Source organism: Dipodomys spectabilis, unplaced genomic scaffold (genome assembly GCF_019054845.1).
Source record: "Dipodomys spectabilis isolate Male_0828 unplaced genomic scaffold, ASM1905484v1 ptg000095l, whole genome shotgun sequence".
Classification (NCBI taxonomy): domain Eukaryota; kingdom Metazoa; phylum Chordata; class Mammalia; order Rodentia; family Heteromyidae; genus Dipodomys; species Dipodomys spectabilis.
Genome location: NW_024870772.1, coordinates 45,025,940 through 45,037,327, shown reverse-complemented (window position 1 = coordinate 45,037,327; position 11,388 = coordinate 45,025,940). Strand labels below are relative to the sequence as shown.

General features: G+C 44.3%; 1 protein-coding gene across 1 annotated transcript; it reads right to left on the bottom strand.

Moving 5' to 3' along the window:
- Window positions 1-3,321: 3,321 nt before the first annotated feature.
- Ccdc70 (coiled-coil domain containing 70) lies at window positions 3,322-7,847 on the bottom strand. The gene is made up of 3 exons (XM_042685798.1): window positions 7,767-7,847; window positions 7,026-7,141; window positions 3,322-4,131 (listed from the first exon to the last, which is right to left on the bottom strand). The coding sequence occupies exon 3, from the start codon at window positions 4,049-4,051 to the stop codon at window positions 3,383-3,385; it is 669 nt and encodes a 222-aa protein (XP_042541732.1). The 5' UTR covers window positions 4,052-4,131; window positions 7,026-7,141; window positions 7,767-7,847; the 3' UTR covers window positions 3,322-3,382.
- Window positions 7,848-11,388: the final 3,541 nt, after the last annotated feature.

Below are 11,388 nucleotides of genomic sequence, written 5' to 3'. Positions count from 1 at the left end.
AATGAGTGTTTGTCTTTACACACATGAATGATGATTCTCTCTTCCTGAGGCTTTGCCAGGGTCTCTGTACTAAAGGGTTAAAGTTGCATTGATTTAGGGAAATGTGAGTCTTGAGCTAGTTAAACCAGCATCTCATTTTGTTGCTAAGCAACCAGCTCTACGAGTTCTGCAAAAGTGCAGCTCAGTGCGTAGTGACTGCCCCTAGCAAAGGAGCCCCAGTCAGGCTGTAGCTCAGCCTTGTTTTATAGGAGCTCATTTCAAATTGTGGAGGAGGATGGGGACCTGCACAGGCAGTCATAAAGCACGAGGAAGCCCTGGCTTTCTAGCCACTGGAGCTCTTAATGGGAGGACAACTATGAGTCAAGTGCTGTGTGTTAACTCCCACCTGCAGCAGTGAGAGAAGTCATGCACCAAGCTCATCCTCCTGGGGAAGAATTGATCATCTTCTGTTATTCAAGTAGCATCCTCCATAGACCCAGGGGACAGCTCACCTTCATCAGTGTTGGGATCTGGGGTAGCTTTGCCTGTGTGCTCATTGGGAAGGAGCTGGAGGGAGGCGCCCATGGTGCTCGTTCACTCCCTTCCTCAAGGGGCTCCGGCTCATAGTCACTGATTTCAGACACACTGTTCTCTTCTGAAACATCATTCATTCATTCATTCACTCATGGCTACATTAGTGTGCTTGAAAAGCTATTATTTACCCAAATTTGCACTGAGAATAAAGCCTAAAGCAAGTAATTCTCTTTCTTGTCCTGGTTCTCATTTTACCTACCCTAGCTTAGCTCCTGCCTATACTATATATATATATATATATATTCTAAATTGGATTTCTAGCAAGTGTTTTACAAGTTGATATATGCCTGTACCCCTGGTCTTTGGGAGGGGGGGGGACTTGAACTCAGGGCCTGAGAGAGATCTCTTAGCTTTTTTGTTTACAGCTAATGCTCTGCTACTTGAGCCACAGCTCCACTTCAGCTAATTTGCTGGGGAATTGAAATAGAACTCTCATGGACTTTCTTCCTGGTTTGGCTTTGAAGTGCAATCCTCAGACCTCAGCCACCGGAGTAGCTAGAATTACAGGTGTGAACCACTGGTGCCAAGCTTTCTTTTTGTTTTGAGACAAGATCTTTCCCAGGCTGGTAATGAACTTGTTATTCTTCTGTCTGCCTCCTGTGTAGCTGGAATTACAACTATATGTCATCATACCCAGCTCTTATTCTAGATATTAGTTTAAAAAAATAAACCTACTCTGATAGCTTTACATATTTATTTATTGCAAGTACTAGGGATTGAACTCAGGGCCTTGTATTGGGCTCTTTTGCTCATAGGTGGCATTCTGCCACTAGAGTCATGTCTTCAGACAAGCTTTGTTTGCCAGTTAATTGGAAATGGAGTCTCATGAACTTTTCTGCTCAGTGTGACTTTGAACCTTGATCCTCATATCTCTTAGTAGCTAGGATTACAAATGTGAGCCACCAGTGCCTGGCCTTATTAGATATTTAAGGACATTAAGTAGTTTATAGCATTTTCTCAACAACAAAGGGGTAGAATAGGTGGTGTCATAGCCAGAAACATTGTGCATAATACAGTTCTGAATTGTTCCAAAGGCATCTTGGCTTTATCTATAGTGTGGTGTGAGCCCTACAGCTCACACTCTGTCTTAGCAGAGATGGCTGTCATCCCTACTGCCTCTAAAATCTTCATTTCCTGCTGGTGTCACGCCATAACTTCCACATAACATCTTTTCTTCATTGAGACCTGGCATGAATGCGCAGGATTGGAAGAGTCTGGGTCATGTGTCTGAGCTCTGGCTACAAGGAAGGCTGGGAAGTAAATTTCTGACCTTCATTTACGAGAATGGAAATTCTCCACACATAAGCAGAGTATTCCTGAGGGCAGTACAGAGCCTTCGGAGTATACCCCGCATTGTCAGCGCTCAGGCTTTCCAGTGTATTGGAAGATTCAGGAAAATAAAACTGTCCTTCCAGATGATCCAGGATGTCCAATGCTGAACCAGAGTAAGTGAAGGTTCAAGAGGATCCCCAGAGGGTCCCACACCAAATGATGAGGCCGGGAAGGGATCCCCAGTGTTGGCCATAGGTAGGGTGACAAAAGATGAGGAGAACCTGTCATGGTTAAGGTAGGAGGAGAACACCCTGGCTGCAGGATGGACTGGTACAAAAGTCTGTCATAGGAAGCATGAGGAATTCAGGGAAGGAAGATGCTTCCTGTGAGGCTGGAGAAGAGGGTAGAGCAGATCAACTTGACTTAACTAGCCTGCTGGAGGGCTCATTGTCAAGAAATATTGCTTTAAATGATATATTTCAATGATTGCTTTTCATGTTTTTCGGTGTTGGGCATTCATTGTATACTGACTTCCCACAAAAAAATGGGCAGGCTTTCTGTCCCACCTCACATTCCAATATTGTGTATGATAATTTGGGTTAGGTCACTGTTCAGTACTCATAGGCATATAGCTATACGAATCTACTCACAGCTGTGTTTGGAGTGTGGCCACAGCCATTTCCTGAACAAGTCTTTGTTCACACACACACACACACACACACAATCTTGATTGTATTAGTGTATATTAATGCATTATATCCCTTAGACATTTTAATTTTCCATGAGGCAGGAAACCCAAAGGCAGGCATCACAGCCTACAAATGCAGATGCATTGAGCATTTTTGTGGTGGGAATGTGGTGGGCTGGGGGGAGGACAGAGAGGACTTCCTATTCCTCCCACATCACTTTGTCTCCATCATCAGAAAAGAGCAGTGCGTCCAAGGGGGGAGATCTGGAGCCTCAGGCCACTGTTGGGGGCCCTTTCTCATGTTCACAGTTGACCCCTTGGATGGGGACTCGGAATTACCAAGGAGTGAGGTCTTTAAGTCATTCTCCCTGTGTGTTCTCAATGGGCTGCCAGATGAGGAAGAGGAAGAACATAATGCCTGTCCTCCCAAACTGTGCAGAGTGAAGGAGAAATGATTGGCAGGGACAGAGATTGGCTCAGACTCTCTCTGTCCCTAAGTGGCTCTGGCTGGCCTTGTGTGAGCTGCTCCCACCCTTACAAAGATAGCACTGAGTTTCTACTCCCAAACATCTGCACAGGCCAGGCACCCTGGGAAACTGCCCTTGTCACCCAGGTCTGTGACCCCCAATAGCCAGAAGGGACCTTAGAGAATTATAGAATCTGGAAAGAAAAATGCAGCGGGCCTACCACCCAGAGCTGATTGTTCAAACCTCTCTTGAGGACTTTATTAGATCTTTCAAATCAAGGAGACAAATAAGTGCTTATTTCCTCAAGAGTGTGGGCTCACCCTGGTCTTGGATCTTCATCCAGGGGATTGTGAACGCCCAGGGCCTGCATCTCTCATGCTCACTATGCCCGGCCCCTGTAGAAGGCTGGCGATGGCGGTTCTGTGTTGAGGTCGTAGGGCCCATCTTCTGGTCTTTGTACCTCCCCACTGTGGGGGCCACCTTCCACCCAGAATGCTTTCTCTTCCTCCCAGAGGGCATTCTCTTCTTCCCAGAGGGACTTTTTATCCTCCCACAGGGCCTTCTCCTCCTCCAGGAGGGCTCTTTCCTCTACCCACAAGGCCTTTTCCTCTTCCCACAGGGCCTTGTCCTCCTGAAGAAGCTTCCGGTCTTTCTCCCATAAGGTGTTGTCCTCTTTCCAGAAGGCCTTGTCTTCCTTCCAGAAGGTTCGGTATTTTTTCCAAAAGATTTTCTCTTCTTCCCGAAAAGCTTTTTCCATGTCCCAGAAGGTTTTTTCTTCTTTCCAGAAGGTTTTCTCCTCTTCCCAGAAAGGCCTCTCTTCTTCCCAAAAATCTAACATCTGGCCCCGGAAGGTATGGATCTTGCCTCGGAAATTCCACATCTCTTCTCGGAAGTCTTCTATTTTCTCACGGAACATTTTCATCTCTGCCCGAAAAGCCTTTTCTTCTTGCAGCTTGTGGATTAGTTTCTTCTGACGGATATTTGGAGAGGAGACGACCAGGGACCGGAGGCAAGTAAGTCCCATCCATTTGCCTATCTTAAAGGGGAACATCTTCTTAGCCAGCCAGAGTGGTGAGGTGGTGGTGATGGAGGTCAGGGCTGTTGGTCAAGTACAGGTCAGCTGGTCAAACCCTTGGGGGGGGGCACCAGAGAGAACAGGTCCATGACTGTCAGTCACACACTAAGGGGTAACCCTGGGGACCATACTATTGACTCAAACATCGTTCCATTGATAGTGTAAAGGACAACTTTGATAGAGAAACCGGCTGGGCAGTCATGGCTTTGGCCTGGGGGATACATTCAAGTTTAAGGTCTCCAAGACCAATCTCAGCCAACAAGGATGATGATTCTAAACCAGGGAATCAGAACACAGAAGGGTGACATGACAGCTGAAGAGATGGGTCACAAATAGTTTTGCTCCTCTCCCTCTCTTTCTCTCTCCCCCTCTCCCGCTCTCCCCTCTCTTTCCCCTTCTCCCTCTCTCCCTTTCTCTCCCTCTCTCTCCCCCTCCCCCTCTCCTTCTCTCTTCTCCCTCTCTCTCTTCCTCTCTCCCCTTCTCCCCCTCTTTCTCTCCCTCTCTTTTCTTCTCTCTCCCTCTCTTTCTCCCTCCCTTTCTATCTCAATCTCTCCCTCTCTCTTCCCTCCCTCTCTCTGACAGTCCTGGGGCTTGAACTCAGGGCAAGCACTGTGCCTGAACTTCTTTTTGCTCAAGGCTAGCACTCTACCATTTGAACAACAGCATCCCTTCTGCCTATTTCTCAGTAGTTTACTGGAGATAAGAGTCTTATGGCTTTCCTGCCTGGACTGGCTTCGAACCAGGATCCTCAGATCTCAGCCTCCTGAATAGCTAGGATTTCAGGCGTGAGCCACTGGCACCTGGCTTTGCTATGCTTTTAAATAAAGCATCATAACCTCAGAAGGGTTTCATTTTCATATAAGGATTTGGCACTGTCTCTTGGAACTTGCTCATAGCAGGGTAATATGAGAATGTCCAGCTACATACCACCTGGGCATTGAATGATGAGACTCGCTGACTAGGGAAGTCTGTTTTAGAAGAGTCTATTTTGGTCACAGAGGTTCAAAGCAAGAAGGTAAATGAGAATGCCTGACTGCTGATGAGGGTGTGAAACCAGAACAAGGCTCCCACAATGTCAATGCAGAACAGCAGCGAAGATAGTACCAGGAGCTCTGCTGCAGGTGTGAGCCCTGAGGGAACTCACATACAAGGGTGTATATGTATAAAAGCATATTCAATGGGAGTTGTCCATAAAAGCTCACCCTGGAAACGACCCGATGTCCATCACAATAGAACGGAACAAAACATAGAGGTGTATGGAGAGTTAGAAAAAACATGGAGGAATTTTACAAGTATAGTGTTGCAAACAGAATCAAGATCAAGGGATTTCTAAGAATGAAGTTCCCAAACAAGGGAACTAACTCTGCAGTTTGGGTGAATATATCTGAGTAATAAAGCTAAGAAAGCAAGCAAGGAAGTGAGTCCCACTGTGAGTCAGGTGTGGGGTGGAGCTAGGTAATGGGTGAAGGCTGCCATTCTATAAGCACTTGGGAGAGGTTTCTGAGATGCTGACAGTGTCCTTTGTCTTTGTTTGGGTAGTGGTTATGAGTGTGTTTGTTACAAAAATGTGTTCACCACAAAATGAAAGCAAAGAATGGAAGAGAAGAGAAGAGAAGGGAAAAGAAGGGAAGGGTAGGAAAGGGAAGGGAAGGGAAGGGAAGGGAAGGGAAGGGAAAGGAAGGGAAGGGGAGGGGAGGGGAGGGGAGGGGAGGGGAGAAAAGGGAAGGAAAGGAAAGAGAAGGAGAGGGGAGAGGGAAGACAAGGGGAGGGAAAGAAAGGGAAAGGAAAAGGAAGGGAAGGGAAAAGAAGAAAAGGGAATGGAAAAGAGGAAAGAGAAGGAAAGGAAAGGAGAGGGGAGGGAAGGGAAAGGGAATATAGGATAGGAAAGGAGAGGAAAGAAGGAAAAGAGAGGAGGGGGAGGGAAGAAAGGGTGGTAGGACAGGAACAAAATGGAAGGAAGGAAAGAGATCTCCACATACTACCATATATCTGAACTCTATAAAAGTTCTCTTAACTACCAAGGTGAGTCAGGGGACATGAAATGGTGACCATGCTTTGGGAGGCTGGTGACATTCCTATCGCCCCCCTCCCCATCACACAAGCAAGAGATCTGGGATCCATCCTCGATCCTTTCCTTTCCCTCACCAGACTTTTCATGGACCATCAAGTGCTATCAGTTAGGAAAGTTAACATTTCTTAACAGCACAAGCTCCTCCTCTACTCATCATCACCTTCCCCTCCACTGTCTTTCTGAGGCCTGCTTCATCCTCACAGATCTCACCCTCCTGCTGTTTAGATCCCTAAATCGCCCTTGGGGTTTCTACAACGCCCTCCTTCCATCATACTCCCAGACTTTCAAAGGATGCATGGCCTGACCCCTCCTGCCTCTCTCCTTTACTTTCCTACCAAGTCTTCCTTCAGCTCTTAAGTTTCAGTCATAATGAGCTACATTCAATTCGCTGGACAAAACCCATATTTTCCTGCCTTTACACGGAAGCAAATAATGTCCTTTATGAGATTTTTTTTTTAACCACTTTACCATGTGGCTTTCTGGTTCGCCTCTTCCCATCTGAAAACTACTTGGACCCTCACCACCTCCTTAGTTTAATCTGTCTCTAGGTCCTTCCATTGTCACTTGTCACATTTGAGTATAATTATGTGTGCCTGGCTTCCTGTATCTCTGCAACCTAGACTTGAATACAAAGCCTTTCTGTAGCTATGCTAAGAATGTTGGCTAAATTTAATTGAAGTTTGAAACTTTTGATTTTCTTAGTGCCATATGATTGTTCTTTCTCTAGAATTCTTAAAATAGACCAAGTATACAACATGCAGGTCTCTCTCTCTCCCCACTGGACAGCCAACCCTAAGTTCACTTCCCTCCCTTCCTAGCAAATCCTTCAAGATTCAGATGAGATATGTCACCAGGCAATTTCTCCTGACAGCCACTCACCAAGCTCAGACTCAACCCTGCTTGAATACTGGAAGCACCAAATCTCCCATGCTACATTTTGCCTCTGGGCACAGCACAGATGTTCAAGAACCATCAGCAGAATGAATGGTGATCTCCTGAATTAGAACATTAGAAAACACTTGAACTCCAAAAAAGTTTTTTTTTTCCCCTCCAGTTGCCACCAAACCATCTTTGAGAAGGAGATAAAAAGACAAGTACTCTCTCAAATATGTGGGCATGGATCCAGACACGAAGGGAAATATAAAACTGGATATGTACTTATGTTAATATTAAAGTCTGGATGAAACAGACCTAACCTTCACAATCATATTTCAAGGACTTATTTTTAAGGAAAATAATTACATGTCACATTAGGTTTACAGTCAATCCTAAGTAACCGAAAGCAAAGAGGTACTTACTGCTTAGCTGTTTCACAAATGAGCAAGAGCTGTAGCTGTCAATGGACAGGCAGCCATTGTCCTGTCAGCCCCCCAGTGATGCGTCCTCATAGCTCACCCAAGTCCTGCTTGCAGTATCCCCTTTGTGCCCTCCACTTCTGACTCATAAGCCGGCGGTGGGAGGGTGTGTGTGTGTGTGTGTGTGTGTGTGTGTGTGTACAAATGAGGCACCGGAGAAGAGGCTTATGAAAAGGAGAAGGTACCTGAAAAGTTCTAAAGACCTTTCCACCTTTCATACTTGGATTTACCAATAGGTGGCCCTGTTGAGGAGTCTGATTGTTACCTCAGATTCCATCTGGATTGTTTCCCAGGGACTGCTGGGAAATCTGCTTTCAGGGTGGGATTTGCATGTGATGAAGTGCTTCTTTTGCTGCTTGCAAGTATCTGTCTTGGCATGTGGAGAACTGACTGCAATGTGTCTTGGGGTGTATCTCTTTAGTGTTTGTCTTCTTCAAAAGTTTGTTTGGATACTTGGATATGTTTAGAAAACAAAACGAAACAAAAACAAAAATGTGACAAGTTTGGGACCATTAGTCAAATATGTTTTTCTCCTCTTTCTCTCTCCTCCTTTTAGGATGTATACTGTGCGTGAATGTGGCTCTTGGTTTCAGAGGTCTCAGGCCAGAGTTGCTTGTCTGCTCAGTTGTCTCTGTGTCTGTGATGAAGCAGAGCATCACGGCAGAGGGGTTGTGATGGCTGAACATTGCTGCTCACTTTATGGCAGATGACATGATGTATCCCCAACACATGCTCGAAAGACCCTCTTCCTCCAATAAGGCCTACTTCCACAGGTTTCTACTGCCTCCCAATAATGCCATGAAATATGATACTGCCATGAAATTATGAGTCAATCAGTTGATTCGTCCATTCATTGTCAGAGCCTTTGGGATTCAATTATCTTCCAATGATTGCATCCACCAGCTTAAGAATATTTTTTCTTTTCTTTTTGTCTTGTTTGTTTGTCTGTCTTGAGGGAGTAAGGAGGATACAGAAATGGAAGAACATAGAGTGAATAAATGCAGCAGTGGTACTCACTATATACTATGTTGAAAATGAACTATATAATTTGTGGATGGGGAAGGGAAGGAAAAACTGGGAGAGAGTGAGAGAGGAGGTGACACTGTCCAAAAAGAAATGCACTCAATACTTGACGTACTAAACCCTTCTGCACATCACCTTTATAATAACGACAACAAACTTTAATACAAAGAATAAAAGAGAAAGTAGCATTCTTATTCTTGCCAAATGTCAAAGCAATGTCTTCCCATTGTAAAAAAAAATTGCAAAATAGTAATGAGAGAAATAACAATCTCTATGCTTAGAGCTAACTATATTGTAACTATATTGTATATATATATATATATATATATATATATAGTAACTATATTGCAGTATATTCTTCCAGTATTATGATTAGGCCTGTCTTGTACAATTGGTTTTATGCTGTGTGTACTGCTTTTTTTTGCTTGTTTTTCATGTAGTAACAAATGTTAACATGTCCCCACTTCTTTGAATTTGTGTGTGTATGTGGGCGCGTGCATGCGCACCAGTACTGGGACTTGAACTCAGGGCCTTATACTCTCACTTGGCTTTTTCGAGCCATCAATACCCAACATCTTTAAATCTTCTTGAGCACATGAGTTTTTAACAGCAAGGATGAACAATTGCCTATTTGGGAAACACTGATTTTATTGGGATATATCATTTTCCTGGATGAACAGATCAAGCCAAAAAAGTGTTACTCATGGGACTCATGCCATACTCAACCATTACCACCCTGTCCTTAGCCTCTGTATTAGAAGACAAGGTCTTTGTAGTCATACCAGCCATAAAGGGGCTCATCCACTGGCGGCAGGCCTCAGGAGCACTTTCTTTTGTTCACTGCTATATTCCAAGTGCTCATTTTATAGTGTTTCTGAAAGCCAGCCTAAAGAGATCAATACAGCTGGACAATGGTAGCTCATACCTGTAATCCTAGCTACTCAGGAGGCTGAGATCTGAGGCTGACTGTTGGAAGGCAGCCTGGGTAGGCAAGTCCCTGTGAGACTCTTATCTCCTATTAACCACTCCAACCAGAAGTGGAGCTGTGGCTCAAAGTGGTAGACCACTATCCTTGAGCAAAAGAGCTAAGGGACAGGGCACAGGCCCTGAGTTCAAACCCCATGACTAACAACAGCAACAACAAAAGAGATCAATACAGATAGTAGTTAAAGAACATGAACAAATTGGTTGCCAACAAATGCAAATGGTTTGGAAACAATCCAAACCATACTTACAGTTAGAAAAGCACAACTGGAAAATTTGCATCTCTCACCTCTTCTGTTGGTAAACATCTAAAAGTTTGGCAACACATTTTGCTAGTGAAGTTGTAAGGAGTTAAGCCAGTTGTGCAGTGCTGTAGATATACACAATGTGGTAACACCTGTGTGAGGAATTTGTCAGTAACTAACACAATGATGAGTGCATTTACCCTTCAAACCTGCAATTCTGTTTCTAGAAATCTATCTGGCAAGTACACTATATAAATAGGAAATGGTACTTGTAAGAATTACTCTTTGGGTTATTGTTTATAATTACCAAAGAATGGAAATAAGCCAACTTTACAGCAATAGGGACCTATATACTGAAAAAACTATGGTACCCTTGGAAGACAGACTAAGCAGCTGTAACATTGTATAATGGGATCTCTGGAGAAATTCCCATAACACATTATTAAGTGAAAGAAAACAAATGAGAACTGGGTGTTGGTGGTTCACTCCTGTCATCCTAAACTACTCAGGAGGCTGAAATATGAGGATAATGGTTCGGAGCCAGCTGAGGCAGAAAAGTCTGTGAGACTCTTATCCCCAATTAACTAGTAAAAATCTAGAAGTGGAGGTGCTGAATGTGAGTTCAAGCCCTAGTGGTATAAGAAAGAAAAGAGAGAAAGGGAAGAAGGGGGGAGAAAGTGTGAGTGTGTGTGTGTGTGTGTGTGTGTGTGTGTGTGAGAGAGAGAGAGAGAGAGAGAGAGAGAGAGAGAGAGAGAGAATACATCTTCAGGAAAATTATAACCTGAAAAAAATGTTTTAAAAAAATGAAAGTTTTTATTGAAAATGCCTTTTGAGTTGGGTATTGTGGTACATGCCTATATATAATACCAGCTATGAGAAAGGTGAAGATAGAAGGATTATAGTTGGAGGCCAGACCTAGACAAAAAGAGTGAGGCCCTATCTAAGAGTAGGGAAAAAGCAAAAAGGGCAAAAGCATACATAGCTCAAGTGGTAGAAAACCTGCTTAGCAAGTGTGAGGTCTTAAATCCAAACAAGCATACCACCCACCCAAGGCATAGTGTGGTGTGTTGTTGCTTTTGACCCAGATTGAAGTGGAAATAAAGGACACTGTCACTAGTACATGTGTTCAAAAGAAGTGACTCAGATAGGGAGCTGAAGCACGGGTGACTTATACCTGTAATCCTCACTACTCAGGAGCTTGAGATTTGAAGCCAGTGTAGGCAGACAAATCTGAGACACTCATCCTAGATTAGCCAGGAAAATGGAGTTGTGGCTCAAATGGTAGAACACCAACCTTGAGCATGCAAACATGCAAGGCCTAAGGCAGGTGCTGATGGCTCAGGCTAATGGCTTATGCTTATAATCCTTGCTATTCAGGAGGCTGAAATCTGAGGGCTGAGGTTTGATGCTAGCCTGGGCAGGAAAGCCTATGAGATGCTTATCTCTAATTAACCAGCAAAAAGCCAGAAGTGGAGCTGTAGCTCAAGTGGTAGAGTGCCTGCCTTGAAGGAAAAGGCCAAGTGAGAATGTAAGGGCCTGCGTTCAATCCCCACTACCGACACAAAAACAAGAAAAACCAAATAGGAGGAGTGACTCCAAGATGGAAAGTACGGGAAGAATGAGAATAGTCCTGGA

Bases quoted from the DNA above. Each gene is read 5' to 3' on its own strand.
- Ccdc70 (XM_042685798.1), bottom strand. From the start codon at position 4,051: ATGTTCCCCTTTAAGATAGGCAAATGGATGGGACTTACTTGCCTCCGG.